Genomic DNA, 18,214 nt, shown 5'->3' with positions numbered 1-18,214 from the left:
ATCACTCCACCAACTCACGCCAAATGTGCCTACTTCCTCTAATCCCAAACCCTTAGTACTGTCAGAAGTCCCACCTACTCCTACCTCACTTTTTTTTACATCTCCCTCTCTCCCTAACCCTTTCACCACCACAAACTCACTATCCTAACCAACTGCAATCCTTACCTTCTTTCCTACCACTATACCCTCCCCACACCCCTTTACTCCCTTACTCGTGGGACCAGGACAACTTAGTCTGTCCCAAACTGCATTTATAAGAAGCTGTAATTGATAAATTTTGTTTGAGGTGTGTAAGGGACTTTTAGGAGGAAAAATAGCTTTGTTTCTTTTTCTTTCTTTTTTTTTTTTTTTGAATTGATTAAAAACTGCAAGTTGTTGAGGCACCTTTTTACTGCTGAAAATGACTCTTGGATGATGTGTTGTAGAGTAATTGGGTTGCTGGCAGAGCAGAATAATGTACAGCTGCCAACATATTGTATGGACACTTGACATTTGGTGGAGTGTAGGTTGTTGTAGGTGATAAGGATATGTTTTCTGTGTTACTGGGTGAGCATTAATATACCTATTACAGACAGTGTTGTCATACTATCATAGATTATAACTAGCATTCATGAATGTTGCAGACATGACCCTGACTAGCATATGGCTGCCATGCCTGTTTTGTAGGGTAACTTGATGCATTAAACAACATCAATAAAAGATGTCAGAGTTATGATACATTACAAAGTAAAAGCTCTTCACTAATTTGCACTGCTCCCATAAGATATTATATGGCAGGATGCAAATGACCATTGCAACACGCTACAGAGACCTCAGCAGCTGATTGTTAAAAAAAGGTGTCATAGCATTTGCTGCCTAACAGTGCACACCATGCAGTGTGACATATAGCTCAGTATTGTAGCTCAAATATCCGATGTGGCTCTCCTTAACATACCAGGATAATGTAATACTGTTTTTCTGTTTGTTGGTGATCAGTCCTAGGACTGAACCTCTCCCATTTACATGTATCTACTGCCCTGTCTCTGCCAATTCTGCCTACACATAAGTAATTTCAGTGCCCTGTATGGATGATGTACCAGCCTAGTGGCATATATATTCTGTTTCAATTAGTTGCATGAATAACGTTTTCATGAATCATTTTGAAATGTCACATTGATGCATAGTGAGCTATGCTAAAATTATTTTACATGGATGTTTCAACCTCATAGGGAAGAAAGGGGAGGTGTGTGCTTCTTGACACTGATGCAGTACTTTTATACAATATGGGAGAGAGTAACACTTTATAATAAGCATTACTATATTTGTTATGAAAGAAGGGGGTCAGGCAGTGGAAAGGCAATGGGAAATGGCAACCCTAGAAACTGAGTCCTGCATTACATTATGCTGAAGATAGGATGGGAACCTTTGACATGAATATTACTGAGTAATGCACTGGGGGAGGGAATGTAATGCTTGTCCTATGTTACTCCTGGGCAGTCTTGCTATGTATTAAACAGACTAAAGGCTTCTGCTATGTGAGAAGGGGGACAGTACAATTTATTCATGCTACTGGGTAAAATACTATTCTCTCCTGTCAATTAATCAGTCTCATATCTACTCCATTATAGTCTCCATCTCTATAACAAAATTGTACACAAACATCCTGACAGGCACATTGTAAAATATTGAACAAAAGTCTAGCTGTGCTATACCTACAGTGTCCTCTTATCTGCCTCAATAGCAATCCAGGTGTAGAAATGTACCATGATACTTTATTATGTCCTGCAATGCTTGAAACCATAATGTTGACCATTAAGAAGAGTAGTAACACTTCAGATCTACAGATGTCTACACCACAGAACAATTTTGCAACTTTTCTTGGGACTTACTTTAGACTAACAGAGTTGTAGATGATTGGTCCTTTGTTACAGTCTCCTTTGTGCAAAATAATTAGCATTGTTAACCTCTAATCCCACATTACAATTACAATTTCTAAAAGGAGACTGCAGTGCTATGCAATTAAGACATCAAGGGGTATTGCCAGGTCTTTGATGACCTAGAATGAATCTTTTGCAGACATTGCCCAGAGATCCACAGATCCCGCCTTTAAAACCTCATCACCACCTTCTCATCTGCTTACTTTTATCATCCATACTTGCACTTCCTAATCATGGGGATACTCGGACATTACAGTCCTGTTGAAACACTGATGTAAAAATCCCATTGAGTACTTCTTCCTGATTAATAACAAATATCACCTTACCTGTTTCAAATAATTTGTTACCTGACTGATATTTTCTTTATTTCAGATTGTATGTAAAGATTTATTTTGTTCATTGCTCCGAACCCCATCCTGCCTACTTCTCTTATATTAAATTGATTGGACAAGTATCTTTTTTCTCCATTTTTGTTGTATCCTTATAGATGCTCAGTCATTCTTTCTAGCATTATTTCATCTTCTATATGACTCCCAGTCTCACTTATCATACCTCTTTCCTCTTTCATTAGTAGGACTCACTGATGTCCCTTACCGCTGCACCTTCTACTCTAGAACTGAGCATCAACCTCATCCTTACCACTCCTTGATACAAAGTTACGATGTTCCAATTTTACCATTTCTAGCAACCTTACAACATTATTTCCCCCTATGTTTTTGAATAAACTGAAGCCAGTAAACCTAACCTTGGATCTCATTCCTTCTGGCATGCCATAAAATTACTTTTAAGATGGTGACCCACATTAAGGAGTGACCATTGCTGGCCAGTCACTTTGCCATGCATAGCATGAAATACAATCTGGATTCATTACAACTAACTCAAGAAAATTCCCTTTCTTTTTCACTTTACCTATTTTCTTCTTTAGTTCATCTTCCATCAGAGTTTCTAGAAGTTCTCTCGTCCTTCTTGTTCTAGATAATAGCATCTCAGCTGTCAAAGTGGATGATTCATACTTTAATAAAGAAATCTATCTGTGAGTCTGCATGCAAACAATAGTGAAGCATTCAGTAATACACAGAAACATAATCTAAAGACTTTGCTCATTTCAATGATATGCGTTTATTGAGCTGTCATTAAATACACTAATAAAATGTACTAGAAGCACAATATAAACATATTAAGAAAATGTATTAGAAGCACAATGTAAACATGTTAAGCTGACTGGGTTGTGTTTTTTTTAAGATTAAAATCTCCTACAGGTATAATTTTCTTTCTTTGCAAAACCAAGAAGATAGCTTTTGAATTTTTCATCAGCTATCTTTCATGCATATACAGGTCTGTTTATCACTGGGAACTACCAGGCATCCTATGAAATCTGAAGCACAGCTTCTCAGTTTTTATTTTTTGTCTTAATCATTATTATTTGTCTCTTCTGCAGAGCATTTTATCTAGTAACAGTTTGACATTCCTTTATGGTACATGTCTAGTGGTCACTATATACCATTCCCTAGTCATTTTAGCCTATGTACCTTGTTATCCTTACCATGTCTAAGCCTTCTTGTATCATAAGATATATTAATGGCCTTTTTTAACATAAGCTTATTGCATTGCGTAACATCTCCCTCCATATTATTTTTTTTCCTTTAGATTCCATGTTGCCTTCTATTTATTTATTTTATTTTTATTTTACATTTGATGACTGGGAAAGTCCGACTGGACGCAGGTCCATTTTCAGCAGAGGCCCGGGGAGAAAAGCACCACATATAAAATATAAACAGAAACAGTAGTACATTCCCATACAATCATACTGGAACATATTTAACATTTTTACATAGGTGAAGTATAACAAAAAACGTTCTGAATAACATTGATCGGAAAAATAAGTAATTTAAAAACCTTTTTTGTTAAGAATGAAGCCGTTAATAGATAAGTGGTGAAGGTTCTGCAGAATCATAGCAGTACCAGTACTTCTGTTCTTACTTTCTACCCTTCTCTGTTCCAATAATACACACTACTGATAATTTTATTTATTATTTGCATTCATTTTCCCCTGACCTCACCATAGCAGCTAAAATGAAGTCTTGTTTTGATGTATACAAATAGTCCCCTTATAAGAAACAGTTTCCTTTCCAATCTTTGATGCTGGATGTTTTTGTATATACAGTTTGACTGATTATTTATTTAGTTTGTTAGTAATCTTCCAGACCAAGATGTAGGATGCTCTTGGGCATACGATTTGATTGCCTGACAGATATTAGTGGTAAAAATGGATTTAGCTGTAGTAAGTCAACTGAAAAAAGTCAATTTCAAGTACACTGATAACTGGCTCTGCACCTGTATCACCCCTGGGTAATCTCCTCCTTCCCACTTTACTTTCCACTCTACATTATTCATTTATTTTTTATCTTTTCTGTTCTTCCTCTCTTTGTTGCCATATGTAAATGGATTTGTCCTGGTGTTCTGTAACTTGTGTATTATAATTGATATTAATGGTTAGCTCATACTACTATTAATCTAATATTTACTTTTTTATTTTTTTTTTTCATTATGAATGTTAATGTTTTATATCTTCCTTGCTACCAGCCCATTCGGACTATCTCGGTAAACAAATGAAAAATAAATAAATAAATACATACATACATCAATAAATATTATCAAGCAATTAAAATAATGTCATTTTTGTCCTCATACCAGCTGACCATCAAAACATTCTCAACAGGACATGACTCATTTGTTTTTTCTCCAGGAATTTCACCAGAGACCAAGGAAAGAGCTGTCTAGAGAAGGTCATAATTTAGGCAGCCATGAGGGTAAGTTGTACCCTCACCCACATTCCAGCAATGCAGTTGATATTTTTGTAATGGCATAGCCTCACATCTGGGTGGGTGGGTGGGTGGTATGCATGACATGCATCACACGGCTGTCCTGCAATGCATTCCCATATGAGTGCACACTTCTGCACCCCAGAGTTACGGATATCACCTATTGGTGCCTTGGTGAATGTAAGAACCATCACTGGCCTCACATTTGCATTTTGCATTGCTTCCCTTCCTCCAAGGGAGTGGTGCAGTGTTAGGTTGGCACTGCCCCACCATCACCACTCAGGTCTCTTAAACCATAAACATTATTTTATTCCATATGCCAATAAAGCTGGCTAATTACCATATTTTTAGTTTCAAACTTTAACCTCGTCAGAATTAAATGTGAAACTGATATCAAACTTAACTTGATGTGTAGATGTTTACAAACACACAGCTGTAAACTGGGTCATGAACCTACTGATGTTGTATTTCAGCAGTTTATGCACTCCTTAAAATTTAGCAAGCATTTCATATAAGATACAAGTGAAATCATGTGTTACAAAAACAAGCTTTATGCCCTCTATCTATGAGACAGCATGACCTGGTAGTTAGTATAGTTAGTGGGAATGAAAGGGGCACAGCCCATCTAATGGGGGTATTAAATGTAAAGTGTTCCTGCAAAAAAAAATCCACTTTTCTCTACATTTCATTTAAAGTTCTGAATTTTATTACCTCAGTATTTTGTATGCCCATACCTCTCCACTGTCCAGATTTTTGATGAATGTACAGAGTTTTGCCTCATATTTTTAGTCTGTTCCTTATAACGTTTGTTGTTTTCTGGATTTTTGTGACAAATCAGTGAGGACTGAATAAACTAAATAATGACAGGCATTTGAGTTTCAGGGGTTGTATTCTTCAGAAAATATATGGTAACACAAGATCTTTTATTCTAGCAAATATCTAAGTTTATAAGAGCAATATTTAAAATTTGTACTGATTTTGGGGTTTTGTCTCTTCTATTGTTTTTGAATTTTTCCAGATTTTTTGTGCTAAGTGTTTGAGAGCTATGTGTATGTCTGTAGTGCTGCATGCATTTGCTAAGCTTATCCAGTTAACAAAAGTATAACAATACAAAAAAAAAAAAAACAAAGAGAGAGGTTAGAAATAGTCATTGGAGCACCATCTTCTGACTTTCCCTTAATCAATTTACTGCTTGTTCATCCAAGTTACTAGGCTTCACAGATGAAGCTTTCTCTCCTTCAGTGTTGTCTCCATCCACATCACTGCCATTTTGAGTCTCAGATTCATATTCATTATATCCCTGTATAAGCTGATAGATGTATACTAGGCAAACAACCACTGGAGTCAATTTTTAGGCCTAGCAATATGTCCCAATTCTCTGACAAGTTCTGCTACCCTTGGTAATCTTGGGCTTGGGAGCCAAAACATTTACAAGCAGGAACACCATTTACAGGCTTCCTGTGTCCATTAGAGACATAGGTATCAAACCAGTGATTAATTTCTGGTTACACGTACCAAACCAGGAGGTTAATTTCTAGTTACCCATCCAATTGTCCAAGTTACACCTGAATTGGGTTGGGGAGGAATTCTGATTCATATGGATGGGGAGACTATTCCAGAGAAGCAGTAGTCTCTGGGATATATAACTGTCTGTCCAGCAGGTCCTGTGTATATCACAGTCAACGTTTAAGTCTTTAGAACTGGTAATTCTGGTGCTGTTTGTTTTGTGAATATGTAGCAGGTCCATCAGAGTGAGGTCCGACAATGCCTTGTATACCAGGCATAATTCTCCCTTCAATAGCCAGTAGGAGACAGAATATATGTTATTTATGCCTTGTACTCCTTTAGAGAGAAACCTCTGAGAAATTATGAATATTGCATGTGCCTAGTTAAGTACATACCAAAGGGGGCATTGTACTTAGTGATAGGTCTAATGAATGCTATTTGAGCATTATCAAATGTCTTAAATTCTTTTTGGAAATGCACTCTAAAAAAAGAAACAAACAACAAAAAAAGAAAAACAAAAAACTAAAACTGGATACAAAATGTGAAACTTCCCTTTATTGATGCAACACTCCTTAATTAAAAATAAAAATGAGCCTTTCACTTTTGGTCTGCAAACGATAGCATTTTAAAAAAAAAAGTTATTTATCTGCAAACTGAAATACTATTTGGATGCCCAGCAAAATCAACAAATTATCTTTTAGCCTGAGTGATTCAACTCTCACCAGAAGACGGTAGGACCTATCATCTGCAACAGTTCAGCAAGACATAAGCATTCTGTGTACCCATTACATTTTGAATTGATCAGATTGTAACTAAGTCCAGTCTGACATTCTGGTTTGAACATATGTGAAATAGGCACCAATTTCAGCCTTCTATGATACTTATTTAGTATAATTGTTATTTCTTCTGGCTTTTCCTTTCTGATCAGCCAACTTTCCTTCCACAATTCCACCTCTTACTACAATGTAATACTGTAACAATTTAGATTCTCACATCAGGACTGAAGACTTCCACCACATTGGCATCCCTCCTATCTGACAATACAATAAACTATTTAGTTCTTCTTAATCCTTTTAAATTCAGCTAGCACCTCCTTCCAAGGAATAACTTAGTAGAGTTTGATTCATTTGCTTTATCATTCCCAAGAGCTCTCACTCACCATCATGCATTCTTTTTACATTACCATGATGTAGGCAACCATGTCCAGTTACATGGAAGTAAATGTTTGTTTTTAAGACTGGCTTGCTCACTTATTAAGTTTAATCATGATTACCAATTCCATTACTACAAAAGTTCACCCATGTTAAACATTTTCTCTTCTGAACAGCCAAGCAAATTTTAATAGGCAGAATCAAGACACATCTTCTCACATCTACCCCATTGCCGAAAATCTCCCATCTAAATATGTTTATTCATTTACTTTGTTTGTAAGCCTAACTCTTCAGTGTGTTTGGAAACTCAGTCTGTTTGAATAACTTGATATATTTTGTTAAATTTCTGATTAAATAGTTATTATAATATATATTGTGTATCTTGTATTACTACAGAGTAGTGGATGCATTTAGTGTTTCTCTGTGCCTGCCCAAATGATTCAGTACTGTAATTTGATTGCTGTCATGCCATTAGATAGGTGCCAGTAACTGGCTCAGTTAGTATTTATCTAGCAAAACTACAACATAAACTATTGGGGAGTCATAACTCACTTTCCATGTTCAACACATAGTGGTTGGTGAGGGAGTTACATATGGAATTAACAACCAATCTAGTTGCCTGTTTATCTATCTATCTATCTATCTATCTATCTATCTATCTATCTATCTATCTATCTATCTATCTATCTGTCCATCATCTATCTATCTATGCATTAAGGAAGACAGTGAGAAAATAAAAGTAGAGTTATATAAATAAACTCACCTTAGCACAAGCTGTTCAAATGCTCACTCCTGCAGTAGCCTGAGATATATGGGTTATATCCTGCACAGGGTATAACAACTGGCTAGCTTTCAAAGGTTCAGGGCACCTTCCATGTGCCCAAACCATGAGCTGACTAAAAAGACAGGTTTGGGCTCCAAGCCCTTCAGAGCTTTCATGTCAACAGAGAGATGGAGGCTGAACCCTGAAAATACAATACTAGGAACAGTTAAAAGTCTACATCCTGGCAAAAATATCACACCAAAGAACAAGGGGCATGGACGAAGAGAGCAGCTACTACAGCAGTAATCATTTTAACATCTACTGTTAGGGTACGTTTACTAACACAACTGTGTTCATCATATTGATCACTGCTGCAGTAGCCTAAGCTAGATGGGTAGATTACCATAGCTTACAAATTTTGGGAGATGGAGGGGGGAATGGTCCAGCAGCCTCTGAAATATGGTCCTAGTAAAGCCTGATCCAGACCCAGAGAAGAGATCAAGCTTGCAATGCTTTATAAAAGTATGTAGAGATGACCAAGTTGCTGCTTCAAGAATACTTCTAGAATTCAACACTTTTTAAAAAGCCAGAGATGATGCCAAGGCTCTGGTAGAGTTGGCTTTGACCTTGCCTGGAATAGTTTTGTTGAAATTAGTATAATAGAAGGTAATAGACTGAGACAGCCATCTGGAAATAGTCTGCTTTGACACAGGTTGTCTCTTCTTACCTTTACAAGGAATGAACAATTGATCTGAAGATTTCAAAGATTTAGGTCTGTCAAGATACCACCTGAGTTGTCTGTGGACATTCAAGGTATGGAACATCCTTTCTTCCTCGTTTTAGGTTCAGGAAAGAAAATGGGGAAATTGAGAATTTTATCTTAAAATAAAATCTGTTACCACTTTAGGTATGAAAGGAGGATTAGTTCTCAAAGAAATTCTGTCTCTGTAGAAAATGAAATAGAGTTGACTCACTGTAAGAGCTTGCAACTCAGACGTTCTTCTTGCAGAGGTCATAGCAACAAGTAAAACAGATTTCCATGTTAAGAACTTCAAGTCATCCAGATGAATTGGTTAAAATAAATCAAGTGTTAACTTCTCTAACAAAAAATTGAGATTCTAATTAGGGGCTACTGCTACTCTTGGAGGGCTCTTATGAAAAACCCTTTTCAAAAAACATTTGACATGAGAATGCACTGAAGAAGAGGATCCATGGACAGATATGATGAAATGTCTGATAAATGAACCTTGATGGAGAAGTAAGAAAGGCCATGGGATAGTAACTCACACAAATATTGTAAAACCTGAGAAACACTAGCCCCACATGGATACTGGTTATGTTGTTTGTTCCAGTAAGAAAACCTTTTCCATTTGCTAATATATGAATTTCTAGTAGCAGGCTCTTTTGCATCCATTAGGGCCTGATGCATGTCTTCAGTAAATAGATACCTAAAAGGAATTAAGACCCTATCATTTGGGCAGCCACTTGAAGTTGATACTGGTCAGGGTTTACTAAACACCCTGATCTTGTCTGAGTAGATGCATTCTGTGAGGAAGCTTGTGATAATTGCCCCTTGCAATTTCCAGAAGAAGAGAGAATCATTGTTGCCTTGGTCAGAAGGGAGTCACCACAGTGATCTTAGGGGATTCCTTCTGAATCTTCAGAAGTACCCTAGATATCAGTAGAATGGGGGAAAGGATGGTAAAGCATACAGTAATATTTCTGTAAAAGGCAACTGTCTTCCAGGCCTTCTTGCATAGAGTCCTGGAGTAGAATCTTGCCAGCTGATTGTTCAGACAGGAGGCAAATATGTTTACTTGAGGAGCTCCCTACATATGGAACAAATCTCGGAGTGCTCTCAGATATAGTTTCCATTCATGAGGGTCTGTCCTAGTCCTGCTTAACTTGCCTACCACACAGTTTTGCTTTGATGGAATATAGGATGCCTGTAGATTGAGACTGTGTTGTGAAGTTATATCCTAAGCTAACATGGTTAAACACAAAGAGGTTAATACCTTATTCCCCTTTGCTTGTTGATGTGCCACATGACTGTGGTATTGGTGTCATCACCAGGTGATTTCTCTTCAAACAAAACCAGCAGTTGGATTTGAAAAGACAAAGGGTGTTGGTTCTGGGACCAGACAAACTTCAGATACCACTGTATCTTTCTTAAGTGGAGTCTTGTCAGGGGTATCATGAGAATCATAGATGCCATGAGACCCAAAATGTTGAGGTATTCCATCGCAGTGACTGAAGTTTGAGTAGAAAACTTCAGAATAAGATTTAGGTATAGATCTATTTTTTCATGTGGAATAAATGTTTGTTGAACTGAGATGTCTAACTGATGCCCCAGGAGCACAATCTTGTGTGAAAGACTGAAAGAAGACTCTTGAATGTTCTTTTGGAATCCCAACTTGTGTAAAAAATCTCTCACACCAGTGAGAGATTCCTGACACTTTCAAAAAGACTCTGATAAGATAAACAAGTTGTCTAAATATGGGAAAATGTTGATACCTTGTAGCTTGTAATAAGCTATACCTGGAGCTAGACACTTTTTGCATAGTCCAAAGGCTAAGGTAGAGAACTCATAATGTCAACCAGACATACAAAACATTAAGAAAAGCCATAAGTCTAGATTAATAGAAATGTGATATTAAGCTCCTTATAAGTCTAGTGTACCAGGAAATTTAAATGAAAAACAAAAAGAGGTAACAGGCTTTGAAGTGACCTAATTTTGAACTTGGGTACTATCACCAACAGGTTCAGGAAAGGAAGATCCAGAGCTGGTTTTCAAGCATTTTCTTTCTTTGGCATTAAAAGCATATTTGAATAAAGTTCACCAGTCTTTTAAGTTTTTATACACTCTTCCCAAGCCTGTTCCAGAAGCTATAGATTTAGTTAATCCTACTGCTGCTGATTATCAGGAAAACTGCAGATAGTGAGATACACATCCTCTAAAGCTGACAGAACTGGAGGAATGGGACAAGGTTTTGGAAATTCCTTCTCTAACAACTCATAGTGTTTTCTGTGGGACTGAGAAACCTCAATGTCCTCCAAATGAAAACACTGACACATTCTGAAAATAGTCTCAGAGGAAGCCCCCACCAACAGGATCAAAAACTGAGGTTTTCTTTGCATCTGAATCAGAAATCTGAGAAGAAAACCTTGTATCTGTCTCTTCATCTTCCTATCCAGATTCAGTCTTGACTCTCTTCAAGACAAGACGCATCTCTCTTTTACCTGTCTAACAAAATTTGAGGAAAAGTAGATACAGGTTTCACTTCCTGTTTCCTTTTAGAAGACATGAGGCCAACAGTGTTATTAATGGCAGCAGCTGCTTCCCAGGGATAGGCAGAACATTCTGACTAAACAGGGAAGTCTTCCCTATTCCCTCTCCCAGGACAGCGAAGAGTGGGCCCACTATCTATAGAGGCTGTAGGTGCTTCCCAGAGGAATCTAGAGTAAAAGATGAATGGTCTGAGGAACTAGCTATGGCCACAGCAGAGTCACCCACCTGCAGCTGAGGCACATTGCTAGCCTGCTGTCATGGCAAAGGCTGTTTGCTTAACTTTTTTCTATTTATGGCTGGAATATCTTTCCCCAAAGGGAACTTATTTGCCAATCAAAGAAACAGCACACACCAACTACTGATCCCCAAAAACCATCAGAGGAGCAATCTTTAGTGGCAGGAAAACTCTGAAAGGCTTGTCACTTAAACCAGTCTTTTTAGTCAGCTCAGCCCAAGCTGACTAATGGTTTGTGTGTATGGATGGTGGCCTGAAGCTTTGGATGCTGGCTGCTGTTATATCCTATAGAGGATGTAACACATATAGTTTAGGCTGCTGCAGCAGTGATTGATATGATAAATGTAAACTGTTACTGAGCTTTAGTTGGCTGTACCCTTGCATAACTGCATTCAGTTAAAAATGTGGAAGAAAAGCCACACGTTATTACTGAGCATCAATCAGTTTTGTTTGCTCACAAAACTACTTCACTGCAATACTTGATCAACAGTTATTCTGAGTCTAATGTTCAAATATCAGTTTAAATTCAGTGCATTGCATTTTTGGCAATTTCCGAGTACTTTATTAAGCAATAATCCACAACTGTGTGTGGGTGTCACAGGATGTATCTGCCTTTGGTGTGGTTTGATCATGAGGATGAAGTCCAAGTGATTAAAGAAACCCAACCATGGGTAAGTCCTCTGAAACCCACAACCAGTGGGGATTATTGCTATTATACACCCACAAGCAGGAGTGGCCTATTGCTATCATACAATGATATTATTTAACAAAGAAATTACCTTTCCTAAATAATCTCATTGTATAATGGCACTTTTTATTCCTGTTTCCTAGCTTGCATACTGATGTACTGCACATGCATACCCATGTCAGTACGTTTACACAGCACAACACTGCAGTACAACTGAAACATGGGTGATACGACAGCAAATTCTCTGCCTCTCTCCTTCTTTCTCTGGATCTTTTTTAAGTTCTAATGCCTGACATTATTGACTGACATAAAATCACCAGTGATTTACCAATTTTATATGGGACAGGACCAGAAGCATAGCTGGTTGAACCAGCACCCTGTACCTATACCATGAACCACCTCCCCACACCCTCAGCTCTGAAGAGTAAAAAAGTTCTTTCTGCTGATACAACACCCCCCTCCTGCCCAGCCATTCATGTCCTATTCCTGTGTCCTGCCCCTGATCCTCATCCATATTATTAAAAAAATAATGATAATAATTTCTTCTTGTTATAAACTGTAGCAAACTGCTTGTTACAAATGTAGCAGTTGCTATAGTTTACACCCTGCCTGCACAGAACGCTTTGGGGCTCATGTTTTATTTATAAAAAAAAATCTTCTAATAAACTGTAGCAAACTGTATGCAATCTGCTTGCTATAATGTTGCAATCAGTTGCTACAGTTTAGATCAAACATGGAGCGCCACAGCATTCAGGTTTGGTTGCAGATGCAGTACTGAGTTTTATCGCATTAGAGATCGTGATCAGTTGACTGCTTACTCCCTACACCTTGCAACTGGAGTAGTTGCCTCTCTTGTCCCACCCTAGCTATGCTATTGGACAGGGCAAAAATGTGAGGAAAAGTCTAACTGGTTTAGTAGTATGTTTACTGGCAGTACAATCAATCATATTGCTGGTAATTGTTAAGTCTCAACTGTCTAGACGTTCGCAGAATGTCTCTTACAGTCTTCATATGTTTGTCCTGTCCCATGTAAAAGTTTTCATTGATGAAGTAAAATGGCATATTTTTAATAGAAAGCTGAATGCTCAAAAAGACTAGAGTAGTCAGACTTTTTTATTGGAATATGCTTGATTTACTATAGACATGCTCACTGGACATCCGATCAGCATGCACTCTTTTGAATACTATTTGTCATTTATTGTATAATTATTTATTTTTGAAGTTTGATAGGGAAGAATATATCAACTGAGATTTTTGCATAGTAAAGCACATTAGCTGGCCTGTTGGCACAGAGACAGGGGTTCTGTCTATTTCTTATGGGCCTTTGTATGATAAGTGGCCCAGGTACTAGAGAACTAGACAAAGACAGGAAGAATTAGTGACTGATGTTGGCTTGCCTTCCTTCAGAGAAGTCATGGGCAAATCCTGCTTCAGGGCCTTTCCTACTTGAAGCTGAGTGCTAACTCTTGATCATTGGGCTATTAGGATAAGTACATGGCAAGAAGCCTAACAGGGCAATCTGGAAAGGTATGGATTTGCCAAAAACATACATCCCCTCACTGTACATAGTGTTCAAACAGCCATTTTGATACAGTAAGTAAAGAAAAATCCATATTATTGCAAAACCTGCATTAAAAAAATTCTGGAGTAGAATGTAAAACCTGTGTAGTTTCAATTTATGCCCTACTACAGCATTTAAAAAATGAGCAAACTGTACATTAAACCCTATAAACATAAGCAACCAATGTAAGAGCACCATAAACTCTATTTATTAAGCACTTTTCATCCAGCACAGTGGCTGAACTTCTTCAGATAAAAGAATCAACTTCATAGACACTCTTAAATGTTTCAGTTTTATTTAAACCCTGACTGGGGAATGAACGTTCCTGCATATGGTGTTAATGTACAAGTAATGCCTGCTGAAAAACAAGTCCAGCACTTCATGGCAGCATATTAAGCTGCTGGGAAGATTGGAAAATTAAAAAGCAAATATCCACCATTTTTTATGCTTGCTAAAGAATTCTTAATTGTATAGTGAGGAGAAAATGAAACAAAAAAATAAAATTAAAAAAGTGGGGGTGTATGTGTGTTTGTGTGTGTGTGTGTGAGTGTGTGTGTGTCTGTGCGCTAGTGAGTGACAGTGAGAGACAAATAGATGAGACACCACTGACAGCAACAGGCAGTCTGTCAGCATGGATTAGTTACACATAAGAGTTATAAAACTTTTAACGATAAGCATTATTGGCTGACTTTAATCCTCATTGTTTTTACCACAGAAGCAAAACCATGGACAGTAATGGGGTTGGGGCCTGTGGCATATGGCCTCAGGACATGTGTTATTTCCACAATACCACACACCTTGCTGGGCATTATTGCTTGCATATAACATACTTTCTGGAAATGCTATATTGCTTAACCATGTAGTGGTAGAAGGGGTTGAGTACTTTTCATAAAGGCAGTTTTTTAACCATAACTCATTGAGTATCTAGCGCTCTGAAAACAGCATAACCAAGAAGTATCCCTTTTCAACTTTGTTGTAGCAAGCTCTGACATAATTATATTAGTAAGGGAGTGCGGTGGTCTCCTGTCACACAAGTGTGTGTACATGGCTGTACCTCAATAAAACAATGTTTTTCACTGTGTGGGTTGGTTCAGTGAACTGCCACATCAACAAATTGTGATCAGTGCAACTGCACTGCCTGAGTTTTCTTTGGATTTGCTAATTGGAGATCTCTAGAGTATCAGACTCAGCTTATTAATAAAAAACACACTCACCTAAAACTTTACACAGAAGCATACAAATAATAAAGTATTTTTATATAAACGTATATCATTGCATATACTTTTCTAAAGTAAAAGCCAATACCAAAGAGTTCTGGCCGACTAAGTTTGCACATGATTCCAAGCTAGAGGATTGAATTCACTAATGATTTAGTTAGGCTGCAGAAAGGTTTGTCCAAAATAAATAACTGGTGGCAGAATTATGGAATGAAACCAACATCTATGGACTGGAAACAAAGAATTTATCCCAGAACTTGACTGTACTACTAATGGAAAAAGACAGCTATTAAATGCTTTATCCCTTGCATTGATCCCCATAAATTATCTATGGTATGATTCCAGTTATTCCCATTAGGGGTAATATGTAATTATTGACCATGAGATGGGTAAGGTAAATCTATAATGAAATGGAATAGGTTATTTTAAGCACAAAAAAGTGAAATTGCTTGGGCTTAAAATGCCCCCGTACTTATCTATGAACCTTTAAGACGTCCGTACTTAATTTGTACTGCTAATACATTCAGCTAAAACTGAAAGTGAACTAGTCTAGCAACGATAGGTGAGAAATGGTTTGCAACAGAAAAAAAGTGTTAAATACAAATCAGCTGTTTAACTTAGCTGCATCTCTTTTTAAGGCTTATATAACAATATTGTCATTGTTTGAAAACAGGGTTTAAAATGACTTGTATTACATCTTTCCATGGTATAGAATTTGACATGTGACTGCACAAAGTATTTGGAACTAATGATTTTTTGATGTGCTATAGTTTTATATAACATATGTAAAACCTTTAGCATCTCATATATGTATCATTACTTCTAAAATCATTGAGTTATGTCTGAAATAGGACAGCTATTGTCATGTAGGACTACAGGAAACTGCAAAAAGTATCCATTTTCACCCATGAATAACTACTTAATCACTTACCACTATCAAAAGTTATCTAACTTTTATAGTCATTGAAATAATGGGAAATGGTTGCTTTTATTTCCATATAAAGTCTGGATCATGGTGTGGACATTATGCCTTTTGGTTGGAATCAATATTTTAGCAGGCATTTTTATCTTTTGTTTCCTATTTAGTGCTATGTCAAACTTGCTTTATTCTGCTTTTCTTTGAGAAAGACATATAACTTAAATAAAAAAAATAAATAAGCAAGTGATATGGGCTGTGTAATAGCTATCTAGTCTACTGCCAAAACATGGAGCTGAACCTAGGTTTAGCATCTTATATAACAAATGATTTCTCGAGATGCAGCACCCCATTAGTGCCCATCTCATTGGAGTATCATATTGAGACAGAACCTTATTTTATCTAATTTTATTGTATCAGATCTGTGCATATAGTGCACCCTTAGGTGAGTATTCATAAAGAGCGTGGCATGACATTATAATAAAATATTTTAAAGCACCTCAGAGTAACCAACAAAACACACGAAAGAGGCATTTTACACAGAAAAAATAGATTAAAAATGTAGCACTTGTTGAGAAGCAACTCCTGTTTTTCTGCATCGAGAAAAATTGGACAGACTGAGGATGTAACCAATCAGAGTTAGTGAGACAATCCATTCATGCTCAGACATGTTTAAGGTATGGCTATTAAGGAGGTTGAATACAATATGTTGTTGTTTTGTGTAAAATCCTTAGAACCAATAGCTTTCTGCTAGACAGGGAAATAATGAACAAACCAACTGAGTGATCAAGGTACTTATACAAAGCTACTTCAAGAGACACAACAGTGGAAATTCTTACTTACAAATATTAAATGATCAATAACCATAACTCTCTATTCAAATGTATACTTCCAGTTATCGTTTGACATCACTGTCATAAAAGGTTACACATAACTAAATGGAGAATACATAGTTCACATGTGGCTCGAGCATGCAATGAAATTAAAACATTGCTATTATTATTCTAAGTCATTTTCTAATTTAGCTAACATTAAAGAGGGTAAAGTGTCATGGAAACTGGATAATGTGATACATTTCATATATTTTCTTTTTTAATTTTCTTGCAAAAAATATGCTTACCGGTATTTCTTAGTTTTCTGCTCCTCAAAACTGACAAAATAACCAAGCTGTTTCCAAGAAGATCTGCTAAAGTGATAAATACCATTGCAGTAGCCATCCCAATAATTTTTATTGCAGGTGAAGGAGAATTATTCAACAAACCACTTTTGTTGGTAATTTGCTCCGAGCAACTACTGCAGTTTATGATCTCTCCTGACATTCTTTGCAGACAGAATGTGCTTAAAATGGATACTGAGAGATGGCAACAAATGGGTGCTTAAAATGGATAGTGAGAGATGGCAGCAAATGTGTTCATGCAAACAATCTTTTTACTCTTGGCATGAATATGAAATATTAATGGATGAAACAAATGAGTGGTTTATTTATGTTTGATAAACTCTAGCACAGACTTTAGCAGGATGTTGTAAATAAAACTATTTTGTAGATAATATGTATCCTTTATCTTGTACTCTTCAAACTATGTTTAAAATATTGTAGCTGATTATTATACAACCTACTTTGTCATTTTTGTATCGTACTGATGAACAGAACACTTGATGTTATATTCTATGTGTGAATTAAGGTATCAAAATGGAATAAAAATACTGGTTTAATAAACACAAATAACATCTCATTTTACCTGTAGCAGGATAGCAAGTTTAAAATGTCACTCCAACAACAAACCAGTTATATAATATCAACACTGGAGATACATAGATGGAAAATGGAATGCAATATCTTAAAACAACAAACAAATAAAAGTAAAAAATCTGCAACCCTTTTGTCACTGCATTTACATGTAATAGTGACTAACAGTTATCACTCCTGTTAAATAAAAGTAATATATGTGCAGTCTTTGTTAGAATTTTTACATTCTCTAAGACTGAACAAGTCATTTAATTTTCCTGACTGCCTCTACAGATGACTTTTATCTTAACTGAATTGTTGAGTAATATGGAATTTAAATTATTTTTATTGTATCAATGTCAATGAATATTGAATTAATTATACAATAGTCATTTACAGATTTTAATCCTTTGCATATGTAGAA

At 36.6% G+C, this 18,214-nt stretch overlaps 1 protein-coding gene across 1 annotated transcript in view; it reads right to left on the bottom strand.

The window, feature by feature from the left end:
- Window positions 1–17,281, bottom strand: part of LOC122808032 (melatonin receptor type 1C-like) — a 69,551-nt gene extending 52,270 nt beyond the window's left edge. The window contains exon 1 of the mRNA XM_044079018.1: window positions 17,185–17,281. Coding sequence (XP_043934953.1) covers window positions 17,185–17,281 — 97 coding nt within the window. The remainder of the gene's footprint in view (window positions 1–17,184) is intronic.
- Window positions 17,282–18,214: the final 933 nt, after the last annotated feature.

The sequence above is a fragment of the Protopterus annectens genome, chromosome 8.part0 (assembly GCF_019279795.1).
Source record: "Protopterus annectens isolate FY-2018-M chromosome 8.part0, PAN1.0, whole genome shotgun sequence".
NCBI classification, from domain to species: domain Eukaryota; kingdom Metazoa; phylum Chordata; order Ceratodontiformes; family Protopteridae; genus Protopterus; species Protopterus annectens.
This window is presented reverse-complemented; position numbering and strand designations above follow the sequence as displayed.